The 19898-nt window shown below is 44.8% G+C and overlaps 1 protein-coding gene across 1 annotated transcript; it reads right to left on the reverse strand.

Annotated features, from left to right (window-relative positions):
- Positions 1–9191: 9191 nt before the first annotated feature.
- On the reverse strand, positions 9192–18244 carry LOC115166043 (tumor necrosis factor receptor superfamily member 1A). Its single transcript, XM_029719673.1, has 9 exons — positions 17872–18244; positions 17141–17234; positions 16261–16377; positions 15839–15953; positions 14475–14587; positions 13776–13937; positions 13460–13485; positions 12840–12948; positions 9192–10234 (listed from the first exon to the last, which is right to left on the reverse strand). Exons 1-9 carry the CDS (start codon positions 17887–17889, stop codon positions 9870–9872), a joined length of 1119 nt encoding a protein of 372 aa, XP_029575533.1. The 5' UTR covers positions 17890–18244; the 3' UTR covers positions 9192–9869.
- Positions 18245–19898: the final 1654 nt, after the last annotated feature.

The following is a 19898-nucleotide window of genomic DNA, read 5'->3' on the forward strand; positions in this document are numbered from 1 at the left end:
GACCCATTTGCGACCAAGCTTTAACTTCCTGACTGATGTCTTGAGATGTTGCTTCAATATATCCACATACATTTTTCTGCCTCATGATGCCATCAATTTTGTGAAGTGCACCAGTCCCTCCTGCAGCAAAGCACCCCCACAACCTGATGCTGCCACCACCATGCTTCACGGTTGGGATGGTGTTCTTCGGCTTGCAAGGCTCACCCTTTTTCCTCCAAACACAACGATGGTCATGATGGCCAAACAGTTCTATTTTTGTTTCATCAGACCAGAGGACATTCCTCCAAAAAGTACGATCTTTGTCCCCATGTGCAGTTGCAAACCATAGTCTGCCGTTTTATGGCAGTTTTGGAGCAGTGGCTTCTTCCTTGCTGAGCGGCTTTTCAGGTTATGTCGATATGGGACTCGTTTTACTGTGGATATAAATACTTTGTACCTGTTTCCTCCAGCATCTTCACAAGGTCCTTTGCTGTTGTTCCGGGATTGATTTGCACTTTTCGCACCAAAGTACGTTCATCTCTAGGAGATGTCTCCTTCCTGAGTGGTATGACGGCTGCATGGTCCCATGGTGTTTATACTTGTGTACTATTGTTTGTACAGATGAACGTGGTACCTCCAGGCATTTGGAAATTGCTCCCAAGGATGAACCAGACTTGTTTCTGGGGTCTTGGCTGATTTCTTTTGATTTTCCCATGATGTCAAGCAAAGAGGCACTGAGTTTGAAGGTAGGCCTTGAAATACATCCACAGGTACACCTCCAATTGACTCAAATTCTGTTAATTAGCCTATCAGAAGCTTCTAAAGCCATGACATAATTTCCTGGAATTTTCCAAGCTGTTTGAAGGCACAGTCAACTTAGTGTTTGTAAACTTCTGAGCCACTGGAATTGTGATACAGTGAATTATAAGTGAAATAATCTGTCTGTAAACAATTGTTGGAAAAATGACTTGTGTCATGCACAAAGTAGATCGACTTCCCAAAACTATAGTTTGTTAAGAAGAAATGTGTGGAGTGGTTGAAAAATGAGTTTTAATGACTTCAACCTAAGTGTATGTAAACTTTCGACTTCAACTGTTTGTCATGGGACACTGTACAGATTCTGCAGAGAGAGAAAAAGCGACTGGAGAAGGGGTCTAGAGAGCTTCCTCATGTAGGCTACCGTGGAAACAGGATCTTCATGGATGAGCAGGAGTAGAAGTTGTCAGAGTATCTCTTGAGGGCAGCTGATTTATATTATGGATTGTCTCCCCATGAGGTAAGCACATGATAGGAAGGAGTAAGTCATGGCAAAGTTAGCAGTTAATGTTGGTGGCAATTAAAGTCAAGGGAGGTAGTACCTATGTAAATTATTAATGTAAAGTATTAATTGGGGGAAGTATTGAACATATTTTATTATATTGTTACAGGTCCAGGAAATTTGGTTCAGACTGGTTCTCGTCTTACCTAAAGCGGCACCCTACTCTGAAGCAACTAGTTGGACACGGGGCACACGTTTCAACAGAACAAATGTGGCAGAGTTTTTCAGCAAACTAGGAGAGGTGATAAATAACTACAGCTTTGATGGCAATGACATTTGGAATGTTGTCGAGACAGGAATCACCGCAATACAAACACCTGATAAAGTGGATGCGAAACGTGATACCAAACCGTTTGGAGCAATCACCTCAGCAGAAAGGGGTACACTAGTGTCAATGGCATGTGCTATAAATGCAATAGGAAACTCAATCCCCCCCAACTTTTGTTTTCCTACGCAAAAGGTACCACGACCACTTTGTACGGAATGGACCAATTGGACGTGTTGGAAGTGGAAATGGATCCGGCTGGATGCAGGAGGATGACTTCCTCATTTTCCTTGAACACTTCGCAAAACATACCAAGGTCAGCCTGGAAAGGAAAGTGGTCCTTCACCTTAACAACCACAGCTCACACCTGTCTATCAGCGCCATTGATTTCTGTAGGCGCTCTGGCATAGTCTTGCTTTCTTTCCCCAACACCGGTCACACAAGCTCCAGCCCCTGGACAGGAGTGTGTAAGGGCCATTTAAGAAAATGGTGAACTCTGCCAGTGATGCCTGGATGAGGGTGAACTCCGGAAAGGCCATCACCATATATGACATTCCAGGACTTCTCAAAACAGCACTTCCAGGTGCCACAACACCCACAAATGTACAGGCTGGGTTCAGGTGCACCAGCATTTGGCCAAACAACCTTGATATATTTCAGGAATGTGACTTTGCACCCTCACTTGTCACTGATCACCCTGCTCCAGCTGACATACTGGCCTTGCCAGCTGCCTCCCAGGTCACCTCTTCAGCCACCTCTCAGGCCACTGTGCCCAATGCTGTCCAGCCCTCCTCTCCAGCTGCCTCCCAGGTCACCTCTCCAGCTGCCTCCCAGGTCACCTCTCCAGCTGCCTTCTAGCCCACCTCTCCAGCTGCCTCCCAGGTCACCTCTTCAGCCACCTCTCAGGCCACTGTGCCCAATGCTGTCCAGCCCTCCTCTCCAGCTGCCTCCCAGGTCACCTCTCCAGCTGCCTCCCAGGTCAGCTCTCCAGCTGCCTTCTAGCCCACCTCTCCAGCTGCCTCCCAGGTCACCTCTCCAGCTGCCTCCCAGGTCAGCTCTCCAGCTGCCTCCCAGGTCACATCTCCAGCTGCCTCCCAGGTCACTTCTCCAGCTGCCTCCCAGGTCACCTCTCCAGCTGCCTCCCAGGTCACTTCTCCAGCTGCCTCCCAGGTCACCTCTCCAGCTGCCTCCCAGGTCACCTCTCCAGCTGCCTCCCAGGTCACCTCTCCAGCTGCCTCCCAGGCCTCCTCTCCAGCTGCCTCCCAGGCCTCCTCTCCAGCTGCCTCCCAGGCCTGCTCTCCAGCTGCCTCCCAGGTCACCTCTCCAGCTGCCTCCCAGGTCACTTCTCCAGCTGCCTCCCAGGTCACCTCTCCAGCTGCCTCCCAGGTCACCTCTCCAGCTGCCTCCCAGGTCACCTCTCCAGCTGCCTCCCAGGTCACTTCTCCAGCTGACTCCCAGGTCACCTCTCCAGCTGCCTCCCAGGTCACCTCTCCAGCTGCCTCCCAGGTCACCTCTCCAGCTGCCTCCCAGGCCACTTCTCCAGCTGCCTCCCAGGCCACTTCTCCAGCTGCCTCCCAGGTCACCTCTCCAGCTGCCTCCCAGGTCACTTCTCCAGCTGCCTCCCAGGTCACCTCTCCAGCTTCCTCCCAGGCCTCCTCTCCAGCTGCCTCCCAGGTCACCTCTCCAGCTTCTCCCAGGTCACCTCTCCAGCTGCCTCCCAGGTCACCTCTCCAGCTGCCTCCCAGGTCACCTCTCCAGCTGCCTCCCAGGTCACCTCTCCAGCTGCCTTCTAGCCCACCTCTCCAGCTGCCTCCCAGGTCACCTCTTCAGCCACCTCTCAGGCCACTGTGCCCAATGCTGTCCAGCCCTCCTCTCCAGCTGCCTCCCAGGTCACCTCTCCAGCTGCCTCCCAGGTCAGCTCTCCAGCTGCCTTCTAGCCCACCTCTCCAGCTGCCTCCCAGGTCACCTCTCCAGCTGCCTCCCAGGTCACCTCTCCAGCTGCCTCCCAGGTCACATCTCCAGCTGCCTCCCAGGTCACTTCTCCAGCTGCCTCCCAGGTCACCTCTCCAGCTGCCTCCCAGGTCACTTCTCCAGCTGCCTCCCAGGTCACCTCTCCAGCTGCCTCCCAGGTCACCTCTCCAGCTGCCTCCCAGGTCACCTCTCCAGCTGCCTCCCAGGCCTCCTCTCCAGCTGCCTCCCAGGCCTCCTCTCCAGCTGCCTCCCAGGCCTCCTCTCCAGCTGCCTCCCAGGCCTCCTCTCCAGCTGCCTCCCAGGTCACCTCTCCAGCTGCCTCCCAGGTCACTTCTCCAGCTGCCTCCCAGGTCACCTCTCCAGCTGCATCCCAGGTCACCTCTCCAGCTGCCTCCCAGGTCACCTCTCCAGCTGCCTCCCAGGTCACTTCTCCAGCTGCCTCCCAGGTCACCTCTCCAGCTGCCTCCCAGGTCACCTCTCCAGCTGCCTCCCAGGTCACCTCTCCAGCTGCCTCCCAGGTCACTTCTCCAGCTGCCTCCCAGGTCACCTCTCCAGCTGCCTCCCAGGTCACCTCTCCAGCTGCCTCCCAGGTCACCTCTCCAGCTGCCTCCCAGGTCACCTCTCCAGCTGCCTCCCAGGTCACCTCTCCAGCTGCCTCCCAGGTCACCTCTCCAGCTGCCTCCCAGGCCACTTCTCCAGCTGCCTCCCAGGCCACTTCTCCAGCTGCCTCCCAGGTCACCTCTCCAGCTGCCTCCCAGGCCACTTCTCCAGCTGCCTCCCAGGTCACCTCTCCAGCTGCCTCCCAGGTCACTTCTCCAGCTGCCTCCCAGGTCACCTCTCCAGCTGCCTCCCAGGCCACTTCTCCAGCTGCCTCCCAGGTCACCTCTCCAGCTGCCTCCCAGGTCACTTCTCCAGCTGCCTCCCAGGTCACCTCTCCAGCTGCCTCCCAGGCCTCCTCTCCAGCTGCCTCCCAGGTCACCTCTCCAGCTTCTCCCAGGTCACCTCTCCAGCTGCCTCCCAGGTCACCTCTCCAGCTGCCTCCCAGGTCACCTCTCCAGCTGCCTCCCAGGTCACTTCTCCAGCTGCCTCCCAGGTCACTTCTCCAGCTGCCTCCCAGGTCACTTCTCCAGCTGCCTCCCAGGCCACCTCTCCAGCTGCCTCCCAGGTCACCTCTCCAGCTGCCTCCCAGGTCACCTCTCCAGCTGCCTCCCAGGTCACCTCTCCAGCTGCCTCCCAGGTCACCTCTCCAGCTGCCTCCCAGGTCACCTCTCCAGCTGCCTCCCAGGTCACCTCTCCAGCTGCCTCCCAGGTCACCTCTCCAGCTGCCTCCCAGGCCTCCTCTCCAGCTGCCTCCCAGGTCACTTCTCCAGCTGCCTCCCAGGCCTCCTCTCCAGCTGCCTCCCAGGTCACCTCTCCAGCTGCCTCCCAGGTCACCTCTCCAGCTGCCTCCCAGGCCTCCTCTCCAGCTGCCTTCCAGGCCACCTCTCCAACTGCCTTCCAAGCCACTCCTCCAGCCACTTCACAGGGCACCTTCCTACATGTATCAGGTTGTGGGAAACACCTGATTACTCTTCTAATTTCAACCCAGTTAATGTACGCCCAAAAGCAGGGCCCAAGAAAAGGGGTAGGAAGAGGAGAAAAACTGTGATTTTGACGAATACACCCGTCAAGCAGGCACTGGAATAAAGCATAAAAAATCAAGCACCCAGAAGACAAAATAAAAATGTCTCTGCCTAAAAAAGCCAAAACAAAGCACACTGAACCAGAATATTCAGATTCCTCCAACGAGGAAAACTTCTGCATTGTGTGCATGGAGCACTTTAACAATTCCAAGTCCAAGGAGGTCTGGGTGCAGTGCTTGGAATGTACAGGCCCACCAAGCCTGCTTCCCAGGACCGCCATACCACTGTCACAACTGTGACTCTGATTAAGTGAACATGTCCAACACTTAGTCACACACTCAGTTACACACACACACAGACATGTACGCAGCACCCGCACGCGCACACGCACACACACACACACACGTGCAGGTGTTTAGTTTAGCCTAGTTGTTGTTTGGTTGAGAAAGACCATTTAGCAGAGGGTAAAATAATAAACATTTTATTATTTATTATTATTTCTGCCAAACAAAATGTTGAACATGGCAATGTTGCACTCATGGTCTCAATAAAGGCATTCAATAATTAGTTGCATGTCATGATTTATGTACTTTTTCAATCTGTTACAATTCACCCAAAGCACTGTTACAACTAACCCAGACCATGGAGTAAAATTGTAACACTTCACTCCTTGTATTTAAGACAACACCATGCATTTGCAGTTTGATTAATATAAATGGTTAATGGTTAAATAAATACAAAATTGAAAAGGAAATGATAGTTTATTGAACAAAGTGAAAGGACGCTTCATGGTCCCCTCCTTCCTCATTGGGGAGCAGGAGACGAGATCTTCCTCTGGTGGTGTTGTTAGAGACGGGTCCCTGTGGGCTACAGCACGACTCAGTTAACCATTGAGATTTGGTTGTTGAGTGTCAGTGGTCATAATGTCTATCTAGGCTAGATCTATTCTACATCTATCTATGCATACGTCCCAAATGACACCCTATTCCATTTGTAGTGCACTACTTTTGACAGGGCTCTGGTAAAAAGTAGAGCACTAGACAGAGAATAGACCACTTCCCTCAATCTTCTAAATGTATTCAGACATTTTCAGAATGGAGTGTCTGATTATAAACAAATGTATCTTAGTTCCACAACTCAATTAAATATTCATGCAGTTTCAGGTTATACAGAAATGTAAATATGCCTAGCTAATATTATTGCCTAACTTTTCTTTGACGTCCTTGTGGGTGTTCATCTTCAAAGTGCGCTGTTAGCAACACTTGAAGAGGGAGCAGCAAGCGCAGGTGAAACTGTAGTTTATAAAAAGCCATTAAAACTCTGCCGGTAACAGGGGGTACGTGCGGCAAGCGTAGCGGCAGAGAAAAATTGCCCACACGTGCCCGTCCCTCCCCGAATCTTCCCCCGGCGTTACATAGAAACCAATGGAGGCCCCTGCATTTTCCTCGTTGATTATTGATTACTTTAGGCTCTGTGACTGACTTGGCCTCACAGTGTCGTCCTGGCTGAAGTCCTGCGTCCTGGCTGAAGTGACAGACCAACTGACTGACTCTGTGATTAAACACTTACTTAAGAACTCCTACTATCTATTCCTACTATTCATGTTCATTTGACATTATGTGGACCAGATTACGTCATAAGTGTAAAAAACATGCCTGATGCAATGACGCTTGCATGTTGGCACCAAAGGGGACAAAGATTTTCCATTTCTAATCTTGCTATGGTTTTCTACCCTTTCTGATTCAAAACAAGTGGCAGTAGGACTACAATGTCTTGACAGAATGCATGACAGTTCTGTGTGATTGAGTTATTCTGCATGGATTCAGCAGTAGTATATATACATCTTTGCAGTTTGGGCAAATACTCCCATCTTGTGGCTACAATGAAACAGCACTGTATGGTCAATTACATTTGTAATTCAACTTCAGTTTATTAGTGATGATTTTTACACCCCAGCATACAGCAATTAAGCATATCATTATTTAACCTTGATTACCATAGTGCTGTGCATATATTTAAAGCTAGAATCCTTAGTTGCCACATCCATATTGGATTTATATATTAATGATATATACCCATTGATTCTTGAACAATGTAACGTATGCCTCATGAGTTTAGTTCAACTGTCATACCCCATCAGAAACGGAAATATAAACTTGTTTTACTCCAATGTTTGTAAACAATGTAAATGTAAACAAACACTATAGCCTCTAACATGGATAAAAGCATAATTCAGATATCATTGATGGTCAGTCCTCGAATCCGTAGCCTAGCGGTTAAACATGTTGGGATAGTAACCAGAAGGTCGCTGGTTCAAATCCCTGAGCTGGCAAGGTGTGAAAATGAGCCGTTTTGCCCTTGAGCAAGGCAGTTAACCCCCAACAACAACAACTGCTCCCCGGGCGCCGATGACATTGATTAAGGCAGCCCCCACACCTCTCTGATTCAGAGGTGCTGAAGACACATTTGCATTCAGTTGTGCAAAGAACTAGGTATCTTTCCCGATGAATTTGAGAGTGGTTAAATTTCTCCAGGCCCATCTCTCAGCTTTTTACCAAAACACTTTGTTTCAATTAAGGATTCTAGCTTTAATCAAATGTCTGCTGTAATAGAGAATTACACCAAAAAAAGTAAAATATCATGCCCTACAAGGTTTGGAACTGTTTAAAAAATATTCACTTTTATTACTCTATGTAGCAATATGCAGTACAAATCTTTCTCTGACAATTAACAACATACTTAACATCAGAAATGGGTAAACACATTTAAAAAAATACCAGAACATTACTGATAACATTAAAAATCTGAAATCAATATATATATATATATATAATTGTATTTTTTTAACGGAAAAGGGATAGTGTGCTTGTATTACGATTGTCACGTCTGCTCCTGCTCCACCATCTGGCGAACAATTCCGCCAGAGTACTAACCACTGGTCCTGGCATTCATCATTACGCACACCTGGCACTCATCATTACGCACACCTGTGAATCACCTGGACTCCATTACCTTCATCAATTCCTCCCCTTAATATGTCATTCTCCCAGGTTCACTCACTAGTTGGTATTGTTCTTGTGTCTCGGCGTACTGCCTTATGTTAGCGGCGTGTTCTTGGTGTTGTTGTTTTATTAAAACGTTTCACCTGCTTCCGACTCACTGCCCCATCATTACAACGATCCTCCTCTGATACAGTCTTCACCAAGGTTACATAATAGCTGACACATTATCACCCCAAACAAACCCATTTCTATACGATACTAAGTTGTTCCACTGCTTGATTCACAGTTTCTTTGGGATTTCAATGGTCCTCTTGATTGGTCTTGTGATGCTGCCATGATGTCGTTATTTGGGGCGGCAGGTAGCCTAGTGGTTAGAGCATTGGACTTGTAACCGAAAGGTTGCAAGATCTAATCCCTGAGCTGACAAGGTAAAAATCTGTAATTCTGCCCCTGAACAAGGCAGTTAACCCACTGTTCCTAGACCGTCATTGAAAACAAGAATTTGTTCTTAATAACTGACTTGCCAAGTTAAATAAATGTGATGTTTAATTCTATGGCTCTGATCCAATGACTGTATGTATATCCATAGAGATCCTATTAAAATACTATTAGTATTCTAATCATTAATTCTGTACCTATGTGTACATTTAGGTCTGACCTATGTGTACTTAGTATTAATTCCATTTATACCATGGCATTGTTGAACACTCATTTCTGATTGGCTTGAAGGCCATTCTAGAGCATGCATTATTTCCCTTTATACAACAGGTGGGTCTAATCCTGAATGCTGATTGGTTAAAAGCACATTCCAGCCGGTGTCTATTCCACAAGTTACCACCGGCTAAATCTATGATGTTAAAATGCCTATTTACTCTGTTCCATCTGACTGCGCAATCCACTGTCTCATTAGCCCAGGCAGGGAAGTTAAACTTCACATAAAAAGCATCTATACATTATCTCACATTTCTTTTAGACTAACATTTAGATTTCAACAGAGGAGATTTGTATAAACCTTACTGTCTGTCTCTCCGATATTTGCAACATTGTTTCAATATCTCCAACTGTCCCATGGTAATGAATGTGTAAGGGTCGGGATTCAGTTTGTTCAACCTGAGCAAGTCTGACCACAAGTCCGAGACCACTATGATGACACACCAAATGCGTTTGATGGATCCTTTTTGTCTTCTTCTAATGCCTTTTAAGGGGAAAGCAATCAGATAACATTAATGAGTTTGGGTAATCTAAAAGTTATGTTAATTATTATAACTTTGGACAGGTAACTAGTAACTGTAACGGATTACATTTAGAAAGTAACCTGCCAAACCCTGCAGGTAACCAGTCTCTGAAGTGGAACTTGAACAGGAAGACTACAGTCCAGGTGGTGACATCATATTTACAGTTCGGTGGGTGAGTAGTGGTAGAACTGCCGACTCCTGATGTCACATGGTCCTTGGTGGTGGGGGTTTGACCTATGTCTAATTCACTCTCTCCATCAGTCTCTCATTTTCATTCGTGAATTACTGTAAATAAAATGTAAAAAGACTCAAATCTATTTCAAAAGAAGAAGAAAAGAACAGCCTTCATGGTCTTATGATGCTGTCGTGATGTCATATTCACATCTGGGTATGATCTTATTCTATGGTGAAGTCATAAGTGATGTCCCAGCAGCCTCCACAATCCTATGTGGTGGTGCTGGGGTGATGTGACACGGGCTAAGTAGGCCTCCAGACTCTGTGGTTCTCTGCAGTGATGTCATTGGTTGGGGATATTGACTGGAGCGCTTGCAGCTGCTCCAGGCTGTCCTGCAGCTGGTGGGCGCAGCCGGCCAGGTCCATGTAGAGCAGAGCAGAGTAGACATCCTCCAGGCCTGCAGCCGGGCCCTGGCTCCACAGACGCAGCATCTGGTACTGCCGTTCCATGGAGCCTAGGCCCGGTTCCAGATCTACACGCTCCAGATGTTGGTCGGGCACAGAGAGCAGGCGCAGGAACTCCTTCCAGCGCCGCAGAGGCACCTCCTTGATGATGGCGTACAACACCTTGGCGGGCCAGCGCTCCTCCTGGGTCTCCTGTCGAGGGACTGAGGAAGAGAGGGGAAAGGTGGAGAAGAAATTAATTATTGTGGTGTTCAGGTGAGCAAGGTGGTGTGGTGAGTGTGTGATGAATATTCAATCAAAACTGGTATCAGGCCATTATGGTATGAGGAAACCATATTGTTCGACTGAGGAACAGAGAAATGGGAGGGAGGCAATCTGAAAGGTACTGTAATAGGTGAGAGAGATTCTTGAAAAAAAGAATTCTACACATTTTTACTAATTAATGAAAATTAAATAACTAAAATATAGTCGTTGCATAAGTATTCACCCCCTTAAATGTAGGGTCTTCAAAAACGTTTTATTCAATGTCGTCTAAAATGAGAACGGTAACCCTTGTCCATGAATACAGGGTGTCTCCTGAAAGCTGGGGATCTTCTGAAACACAACCCAGCCAAGCCGCACTGCTTCTTGACATAATGCCTGCTTAACCCGGAAGCCATGTGTTGGAGAAAACACCGTACACCTGGCGGCCGTGTCAGCGTGCACTGCGCCCGGCCCGCCATAGGAGTCGCTAGTGCGCGATGGGACAAGAACATCCCTTCCGACCAAACCCTCCCCTAACCCGGACGACGCTGGGTCAATTGTGCGCCGCCCCATGGGTCTCCCGGTCGCGGCCGGCTGCGACAGAGCCTGGACCCGAACCAGGATCTCTAGTGGCACAGCTAGCACTGCAATGCAGTGCCTTAGACCACTGCACCACTTTAGTGCGATTTAGTACCATATATGAGCATGTGGCCATAAAAGGGCAGGTCATACCCACGAGCCCATTTCAAGATGGCTGCGACTCAAGAAGCCAAAACGATACAAATCTTGATACGTTGATATGTGTTGAAAGCGAAGACTCCACAGACGATAGGGATATGTTATTTGTCAGCCTGTGACCTACCATTGTCGATTCAAAGCCCAGAGAGTCGTTTTCACTAAACATCAAACAACTTACAAGGTAAGCAAAAAACTGTTACTTTGTGTGTGCTTAATCTAGTGTGATCTGAACTGAGCCATTCCTATCTATGTTCTGACCATTTCCTTATCTCCCAGGTATTTTCTTTCTAATGATACCAAGTTCACGCATGTCCTTTTGACATAACTGCTTATTAAAAGCAGTTACTTTTGGGTATGTCTATTTAGACGGAAAGCTACATTTTTGCCATTACATTTACGAGGCTTTTGGCAAGCCTAAATTAGTTCAGAAGTAACATTAGGCTTAACAAATGACAATACGTTATATGGACTCTGGGTGAAATAATAGGGGTTGAAATGATTGAATGACTACTCCTTCCTCTGTCCCCAATACATACAACATCTGTAAGGTCCCTCAGTCAAGTATTGCATTTCAAGCACCGATTCAACTACTATTGTGTAGACCGTGGACAAATAAATGACACATCCATTTGAATCCCACTTTGTAACATAATAAAATGTGAAGAAATCCAAGGGAGGTGTACACTTTCTATAGACACTATAAGTAATAGAGAGTGTGGGCGAGATTCCATCAAAACTGGTATCAGATCATTTTCTTTGGGATGAGAGAAAACACTGTGAGGATGTGTTTTTAGGAGTGATAAATGTTTTTTATCAACATTAACATATCTCTGTCTAGTCTGTGTAAATTATAAGACCTGGTGATGCTAATAGTTTAAATAACAAAATGCTTGCTAGAAATAAAGGTATTTGCACACTATGCAAAATCCCAGTCCAATGAATTTGTTTTTGTGGGGGAAACCTCAGTCTGGATGGGAATGACACGCAACCTGAGCTACACAAATGCTCCATAACCTTACAACGACACCACAGGGGAATTCTGATGTTGACAACCATAAGCAATCTTCACGTAAACTAATCGTGGGCATACTATTTCATCATAAAGAGACATGGGGTTTTGACTGAAATATCAACAAGTAAACCTAACATTTGAGGTTAGACCCGGATGGAAAGACTCGGGACAAACCCTTACTCTCACAGTGCTAAAACTACGCTAACTAATATCACGCTTATCAGGTGCATATTTTCAGTGGATTGGATGTTGGAATCAGAGTGTAATTTGTAAGATGGATAAGGCAACACGCTAAAATGTTAAAGGTCAAGCAGCTGGCTACTTCTTGGTATCTGATTTGCCATTTTCTCTGAAGCTCGGCTTATTTCTGATTCATATCATCAAAGTTTCCCAGTTTCCACCTACGCATGCATGCACACCCACCACATGGCTGACCAGAGATAAGTTTTACGCTGACACGCCGAGGTGTTAAAGGAAAGGCGGTTGTTTTGATTCTGAGAACACAACAAACCACAACAGAAATGCTACCCACACCAGGAACAGGAACAGGACAGGTAGTAACTACTATGCTGTACACACTACTCAGAAATGTGCTTGATGGGATGTCAGTCCTATTTTATCTTAAGAGTACAGGGACATCTGCTTCAGATTTTTGAAACATTAACGTTATTACAATATGTCATATACATGTATAATAAATCCAAGCTTCTGAACCCAACCTTAAGTAGTACTCGTGTAGCTTGCTAGAGAAGCTGAAATGCAATGTTGCCCAACTAAGGCTGATGGCAAAGCAACAAACTACATTAAAGACTTACTTCTGGGCTCTCTACCTGGCAACAGGGGTGTGACAAGGGTGTGATACTCCGTCTTGGCAGCACTGTGAGAGAATGTCGTCATGGGAATCCCTTGGGTAATATTCAGTGTCTTGGAAGGGACAGGTCAGACAGACAAAAGTCCTTAGCATCTGTCTCTCTAAGCAGTACAGAAAAGTTTCCATACGCACATACAGTATATGTACATGGTAACATATCAAAATAGATACAGGTCATTTTCTAAACTAGATAAGTCCTTACAGGTTTAAAATCACTGACTTCGTAATTAAAGAGGATAAAGACAAATGATTGGAAGAAAAAAAGATCTATTGATGTAAACATAGTAACGTAATTAACAATGATTTTGCTTTGACATTATTAGTAATTTAGCAGACACTCTTATCCAGAGTAATTTACAGTAGTGAGTCCATCAATTTTTTGTTCTTTTTTTTCCGTAATGTAGTGCGCGTGCTAGTAGTGTGCGTAAAGCACGTGCTAGTCAGGATTGGTCTACAGGTAAATAAAATGTATTTTTCTCATGTTCTTTATCGTTTCTCATTTGCTTCCTTTCCCACACTATCACTGATCATGATCCAAATGTAACACAATAAACTGATACTTACCAGTGATGTTGGGCCATTTGGCTGACCTGTTTGAGTTAAAGACAGACTATCAGCGTTTCCTGCACCAACTGTTGCAGGGAATAACTTGTAAAGTGTATTCACATCAGATCGCATAAGATTTAAGATGAATAATTATCATTTATGCTAATAACAGTTGACCCATATTTTCATATAAACCAAGTATTACATTCAACACTTCAAAAAATAAAATAACTTTCTATTATATATGAATTGCTCTTAGGGGTTCAATCTCAGTAGGCCATTGATGAGCCAGAGCCCACACTGTGAAATGGGTTACTGGATAGTTTGTCATTACCATTGGCTGATGTGTCCCTTGTAGGCAACTGGAGGTCCTTTTCAGGGGTCGCACAACAGCCATGTACCATCCATCCACCCTTAGTCAGGACAAGGAGACCGGCAATTAACAGAGTGGTCATCAGGACAACCACAAAGACATAACTGGTGGTCAGAAGGGGATCTGTTGAGGATATGAATAAATATAACCAATGGTGTTTTTCATACCACAAAAACAACTGAACTATGTGACTACATTTAAGGTTCAGAAGAATGAAGGGGAGAGAGCAACAAGATGAAAATAGAGCACCATTTTTTGCATGGAGGAGAAATTCAAGTTACTGTAAAAAAAAAATGGACATCATAGAATTTGTCAGTATGATGCACTAACGCTGTAGATAGAGTCATGCTATCAATTCAGCGGCAATAGTGCCAGATGATTTGGACAGCAACATGAACATGATGATACTCTTACGGAGGTGCAGTGATAATTCAGATGGAACTGTTAGCAGGCATATAGGTGTGCCTGTGTCGGTGAATACAGGGCGGCTTGGAACGCTGCTCGTCCAATCAGCATCCAGGATTCAAACAAACCATTTTAGAATTGTAAAAAGGTAAGGTTGTCTGACCGTTAATGACAGGCGCTGTGACAGGATTTCAAAGGCTTCATGAGGTGACTGAAAGAAGCATCTGTGGAAGCCAAGTTATTGGTGGAACTCACAATGGTCTGGACCTGTTTGAGTGATGCTGGGGTTGGGTGTCAAGGTTGGAGGTCTCTGAGTCGTAGTAATGGGGCAGGAGGTGCGACATTCTGTATAGTTTGAACAGTCTTTACTGAAACATGAAGACAGAAAAACTCAAGGTCACTCACATTAAAACCAGAGGGGATTTCCCAGAAAATCCTATCACCTTGACATTCATAACAATTGTTCTATACGATACCAACAACACTTAAGTATACATTTCAGGCCTGGTTAGGGAACATCAGATGGATCCAATGTTTAGAAAACTTTCAACGAAAGGAAGGTTTAGATAGAGATGTTTTTTGCATGTTGTGCTTTTGCGTTGTACTCAATCCAGTCTAGAAGTTTAAACTTCCTCAATCTTAGTGTCACTGATTTATTACTTAAATCAGAGGGATGAAAATAAATATTGTATGTGTGACAAGTGGGCGTGCCTTTAGAACATGGATTACCAGAAACACAAGAGTACCTCATAAACATAGACGGGATGTTCCTGAACTTCAGACCTTATAAATCTGATAAAGCACCACTTTGAGAGGAAGTCCTCAACCCACTGACCTCAATGCATGTCATTACAGGATATGATTGATCTTTCAGCAGCATCCAACAAATAACTGTGCTCCCTTAGTTGACGTCAACAACAGAGCACGTTCATTTTCTAGTACACTGGATTAAAACCCATGGCTGAGTCATTTCAGGGAAATCAAGTCTACATCGACAAAACCTGTGGGTTTTGAGGGGTTATACTGAAGATGTTCTCTATATATTGCACTACTTATGTATTTTTTTTTTAAATGTAACCTTTATTTAACTAGGCAAGTCAGTTAAGAACAAATTCTTATTTACAATGACGGCCTACCCCGGCCAAACCCGGACGACGCTGGGCCAGTTGTGCACCGCCCTATGGGACTCCCAATCACGGTCGGATGTGATGCAGCCTGGATTCAAACCAGGTACTGCAGTGACGCCTCTTGCACTGAGATGCAGTGTCGTAGACCACTGTGCCACTCGGGAGCCCTTTTGATCAGGGCCCATATCAAAAGTAGTGCACTATATAGGGTCCACGATGCAATTGCATGAAGGTCTCAATGTGAAACACTGTGGATGTGTCTGAGGTACTTTGGCAAGAATACAAATTTGATTTAAAAAATGTTCTAGGATGTTCTATGGTCATTGCCTCTGTCAAAATGTGATGGGTTTGTGAGACTGTAAAGACGTGTGTGAGCACTACTCCTTGGCACTACAGAATATTGTATTGTCAGAGCTAAACAGAAAGGGTGGTGCATATGCTCAGCTTACTAAATGTATAAATATTGTAGAAGCTGGAATCTGGTGGTCGTACGTTTGACATTTGATGCATTGCAATCGATGTTTGGATTTCTTTGGGTAGTAATTCTTCATGCAGCCACATTCAGTGTCATTCTTGGGCTCACAACTCTTCACCACCATTTGAGAGACTAAGACACAAAGACAAAGCAAAGACACTGTCTCAGTCTCACTCCTATCACATAAACACACACACACACACACACACACACACACACACACACACACACACACACACACACACACACACACACACACACACTGCGAGTGTCGTTCTGCTGACAGAATACGCTCAAGTCCCACACCATAAATAAGCACACAGATATTCTTCACACAAACATGAACACATGTCTGAAAAATAACTGCAGCACTCAGTGCATTATTAGACTGCAGTCCATACAGTAAATGGTCACGTAAATAGGAGTGAAAAATGCTTACCTCCTTCATCACATGCTTTACAGCGTTTACAAGCTACATCATAATTTCGTATTGCAGTGAATTCTTTGCCCGCAATACATTTTATGCATTTGGAGGTTCCTTTTTCTTTGTGAAAGCCTGAAAGACATGTTGAAATACAGTGCAATGCATATGAATCTTTCGCCAAGTGATGCACAAACATTGTATTATATGCACTGTAATGTGTCTCAATTTAACTACGGTCTTACATCAAGATTGTGAACAAAGCTACGACAATACTGTATACAAAAAAAAGCTAATTTCTTACAATTCAACACATTTTGCCATGGGGTGGAGAAAACATTTTGCCGTTTTAAAGCTGGAGTCCTTAATGGTGAAACAGCCCTGTCCGTTTGCAATACTACAACAACAAAGAAGTTACTGCAAACATCGAACACCTCGGACATCATTGCACGAGTGATAGAAGAGCACAATATGTACTACTTTTTTTTAATCATGTTGCTCCTCAGCTTCTTCACACTACTGCGGATTCCATCTTTTAAGCTAATTTCCGGCAATTCTACACATTTTGCCATGTCTTGTGTGTGTTCATATGATACAAATAGCTCTGTCAGTAAATGACATAACAAGAGGAAAACTGCCCATGCACTACCAAATTTCCAAATTGCACCGACTACTACAACTCTCAATAGCAGTAAGTTGAAAGCCCGACTTAGTTTAAAAAATAAATAAAAAAGTTGGGACCCGCGGTCCGTTTTGACCCCATTCTGGGTCCAGATCCGGACCGCTGTCAGCCTATTGAGTATGGCTGGTATACACTATACTGTAGTGTAGTTCGGGACTAACCAGTCCCACTTCTGTTCAAGGTCAGATTCTAATTGTGTTACTCAGTGATGTTTACCTGCTGGACATTCATAGCAGGTACTTTCCGGGTGATTTTTTAGCGTCTCTTCTGTGCAACTCCGCACAGAGTCAAGACAGGCTAGTGTCAACACCTGGCAGACAAAGGAGAGACAGAGGTTTGTCATTAGTGATATGCCATTTGTCCTTGAGGAGTGCATAAACTGCTACAGCTTACAACGCCAACATACTGATATACTCTTACAAAATACATTTATGTGTATTTGGAAATTACCTCACTAATGCCCCACAATTAAAGAGGCATTGTGCAGGGTTTTAACCTCATATTCATTATCTCCAGCACAATACCAGTGTCTACATATGAGCAAACGATATGTGATAATTAGGAACACTTAATAAGAACTGGCCAGTCAACACATTTAGAAATATTGCCTTCCACTTCACAACCTTGTTAACACCTATGACAACTATTATCACCAAACATTAAATAGTAAACATTTCGAGCATCGTCATAAATAACCCTAAACCTAATCCATTGACAGTAACATGAAATAATTGTCTGTCATTATATAAATAATCTGCCATGATATCACTTTACATATCCATTATGATGTCGTTATATAAGCATTATGACAGGCCAATAACAGAAAAAAATGTATCCAAATTAATGTAAAGCAAAATGTGATTTTCCAATCAAAGTAGAGGAATTTGAATGAACACAACTAGAATATACAGAAATTAGATTTAGATAATAATTGCGTAAATACTTACCAACACATAGAACCACATTTTGAAAATAATTGAAAATGATAAAGTGTAGCCAGTGGTTTGCTTCTCTCATCTGAAATAAATGGATGTACTCAACTCAATCATAAAACAAAACTTAAGATCAATATTAAAAAGACTATAACGGCCAAAAAATACATAGCGAGTCAATACAAAATGTTTGCGGCATTCTATCTAGCCATTTGCCAATTTCCTAGTAGAAATTTGAACAAAAAAGCTAAAATGGCTCTTAATACGCTGTGATGAGTAAGAAGTAGGTCAAAGGAAGTCTATAGTGTCAGCTCTTTCAAGACTTCAGAGAACTGATAAGGCAACAGGAAACTCAGTCAGATAAAATACTGGTTTCCATTGCTGGTACAACCATACGTAAGCAAGCATTTCTATTTAAGTCTATAAAGCTGCAATTTACTGTACATTGCCTTCAAAAAATATTCACAACCCTTGACTTTTTCCACGTTGTTGTGTTACAAAGTGGGATTCAAATGGATTTTTTGTCAACAACCTACACAAAATACTTTAATGTCAAAGTGAAAGAAAAATTCTAACATTTGTAAAAATAAATATGACAAATAAAACACTCATATCTTGATTAGATAAGTATTCAACCCCCTGAGTCAATACATGTTAGAATCACATTTGGCACCGATTACAGCTGTGAGTCTTTCTGGGTAAGTCTCTAAGAGCTTTCCACACCTGGACTGTGCAGCATTTGCCCATTATACTTTTCAAAATTCTTCAAGCTCTGTCAAAGTGGTTGTTGATCATTGCAAGACAACAATTTTCAGGTCTTGACATAGATTTTCAAGTAGATTTAATTCAAAACTGTAACTCGGCCGCACAGGAACATTCACGGTCTTCTTGATTATCAATTTTCATGCCGTGGAGGAGGTCTTCGTGGGCAATACTCAGCCTTGTCTCAGGGTAGTAAGCTGGTGGTTTCAAGATATCCCTCTAGTGGTGTGGGGGCTGTGGTTTGGCAAAGCGGGTGGGGTTATATCCTGCCTGGTTGGCCCTGTCTGGGGGTATCGTCTAATGGGGCCACAGTGTCTCCCGACCCCTCCTGTCTCAGCCTCCAGTATCTATGCTGCAATAGTTTATGTGTTGGGGGGCTAGGGTCAGTCTGTTATATCTGGTGTAATTCTTCTGTCTTATCCGGTGTCCTATGTGAATTTAAGTATGCTCCCTCTAATTCTCTCTCCCTCTCCCTCCCCTCCCGGAGGACCTGAGCCCTAGGGCCATGCCTCAGGACTACCTGGCCTGACGACTCCTTGCTGTCCCCAGTCAGCAAGGACCACTTGGTCGTGCTGCTGCTCCAGTTTCAACTGTTCTGCCTGTGGCTATGGAACCCTGACCTGTTCACCGGACGTGCTACCTTGTCCCGGAGCTGCTGTTTTCGACTCTCTCTCTCTCTCTACCGCACCTGCTGTCTCAAACTCTGAATGCTCGGCTATGAAAAGCCAACTGACATTTACTCTTGAGGTGCTGACCTGTTTCATCCTCTACAACCAATGTAATTATTATTATTTGACCCTGCTGGTTATCTATGAACGTTTGAACATCTTGGCCATGTACTGTTATAATCTCCACCCGGCACAGCCAGAAGAGGACTGGCCACCCCTCAGAGCCTGGTTCCTCACTAGGTTCCTTCCTAGGTTCCTGCCTTTCTAGGGGACTTCTTCCTAGCCACCGTGCTTCTACATCTGCATTGCTTGCTGTTTGGAGTTTTAGGCTGGGTTTCTGTATAGCACTTTGTGACATTGGCTGATGTAAAAAGGGCTTTATAAATACATTTGATTGATTGATTGATTGATTGATTGATTGATTGATTGATTTGGCCTTGTGTTTTAGGTTATTGTCCTGCTGAAAGGTGAATTGATCTCCCAGTTTCTGGAGGAAAGCAGACTGAACCAGGTTTTCCACTAGGATTTTGCCTGAGTTTAGTTCCATTCCGTTTCTTTTTTTAATCTTGAAAAACTCCCCAGTCCTTAACAATTACAAGCATATCCATAACA

This window comes from Salmo trutta, chromosome 28 (assembly GCF_901001165.1).
Source record: "Salmo trutta chromosome 28, fSalTru1.1, whole genome shotgun sequence".
Lineage (NCBI taxonomy): Eukaryota > Metazoa > Chordata > Actinopteri > Salmoniformes > Salmonidae > Salmo > Salmo trutta.

Coding starts and splice junctions, on each gene's coding strand:
- LOC115166043 (XM_029719673.1), bottom strand. Junction 15,954..16,260: donor TAAAGCATGTGATGAAGGAG/GTAAGCATTTTT, acceptor TTTGTGTCTTAG/TCTCTCAAATGGTGGTGAAG. Junction 10,235..12,839: donor GCCAGGTAGAGAGCCCAGAA/GTAAGTCTTTAA, acceptor TCTCTTCCTCAG/TCCCTCGACAGGAGACCCAG.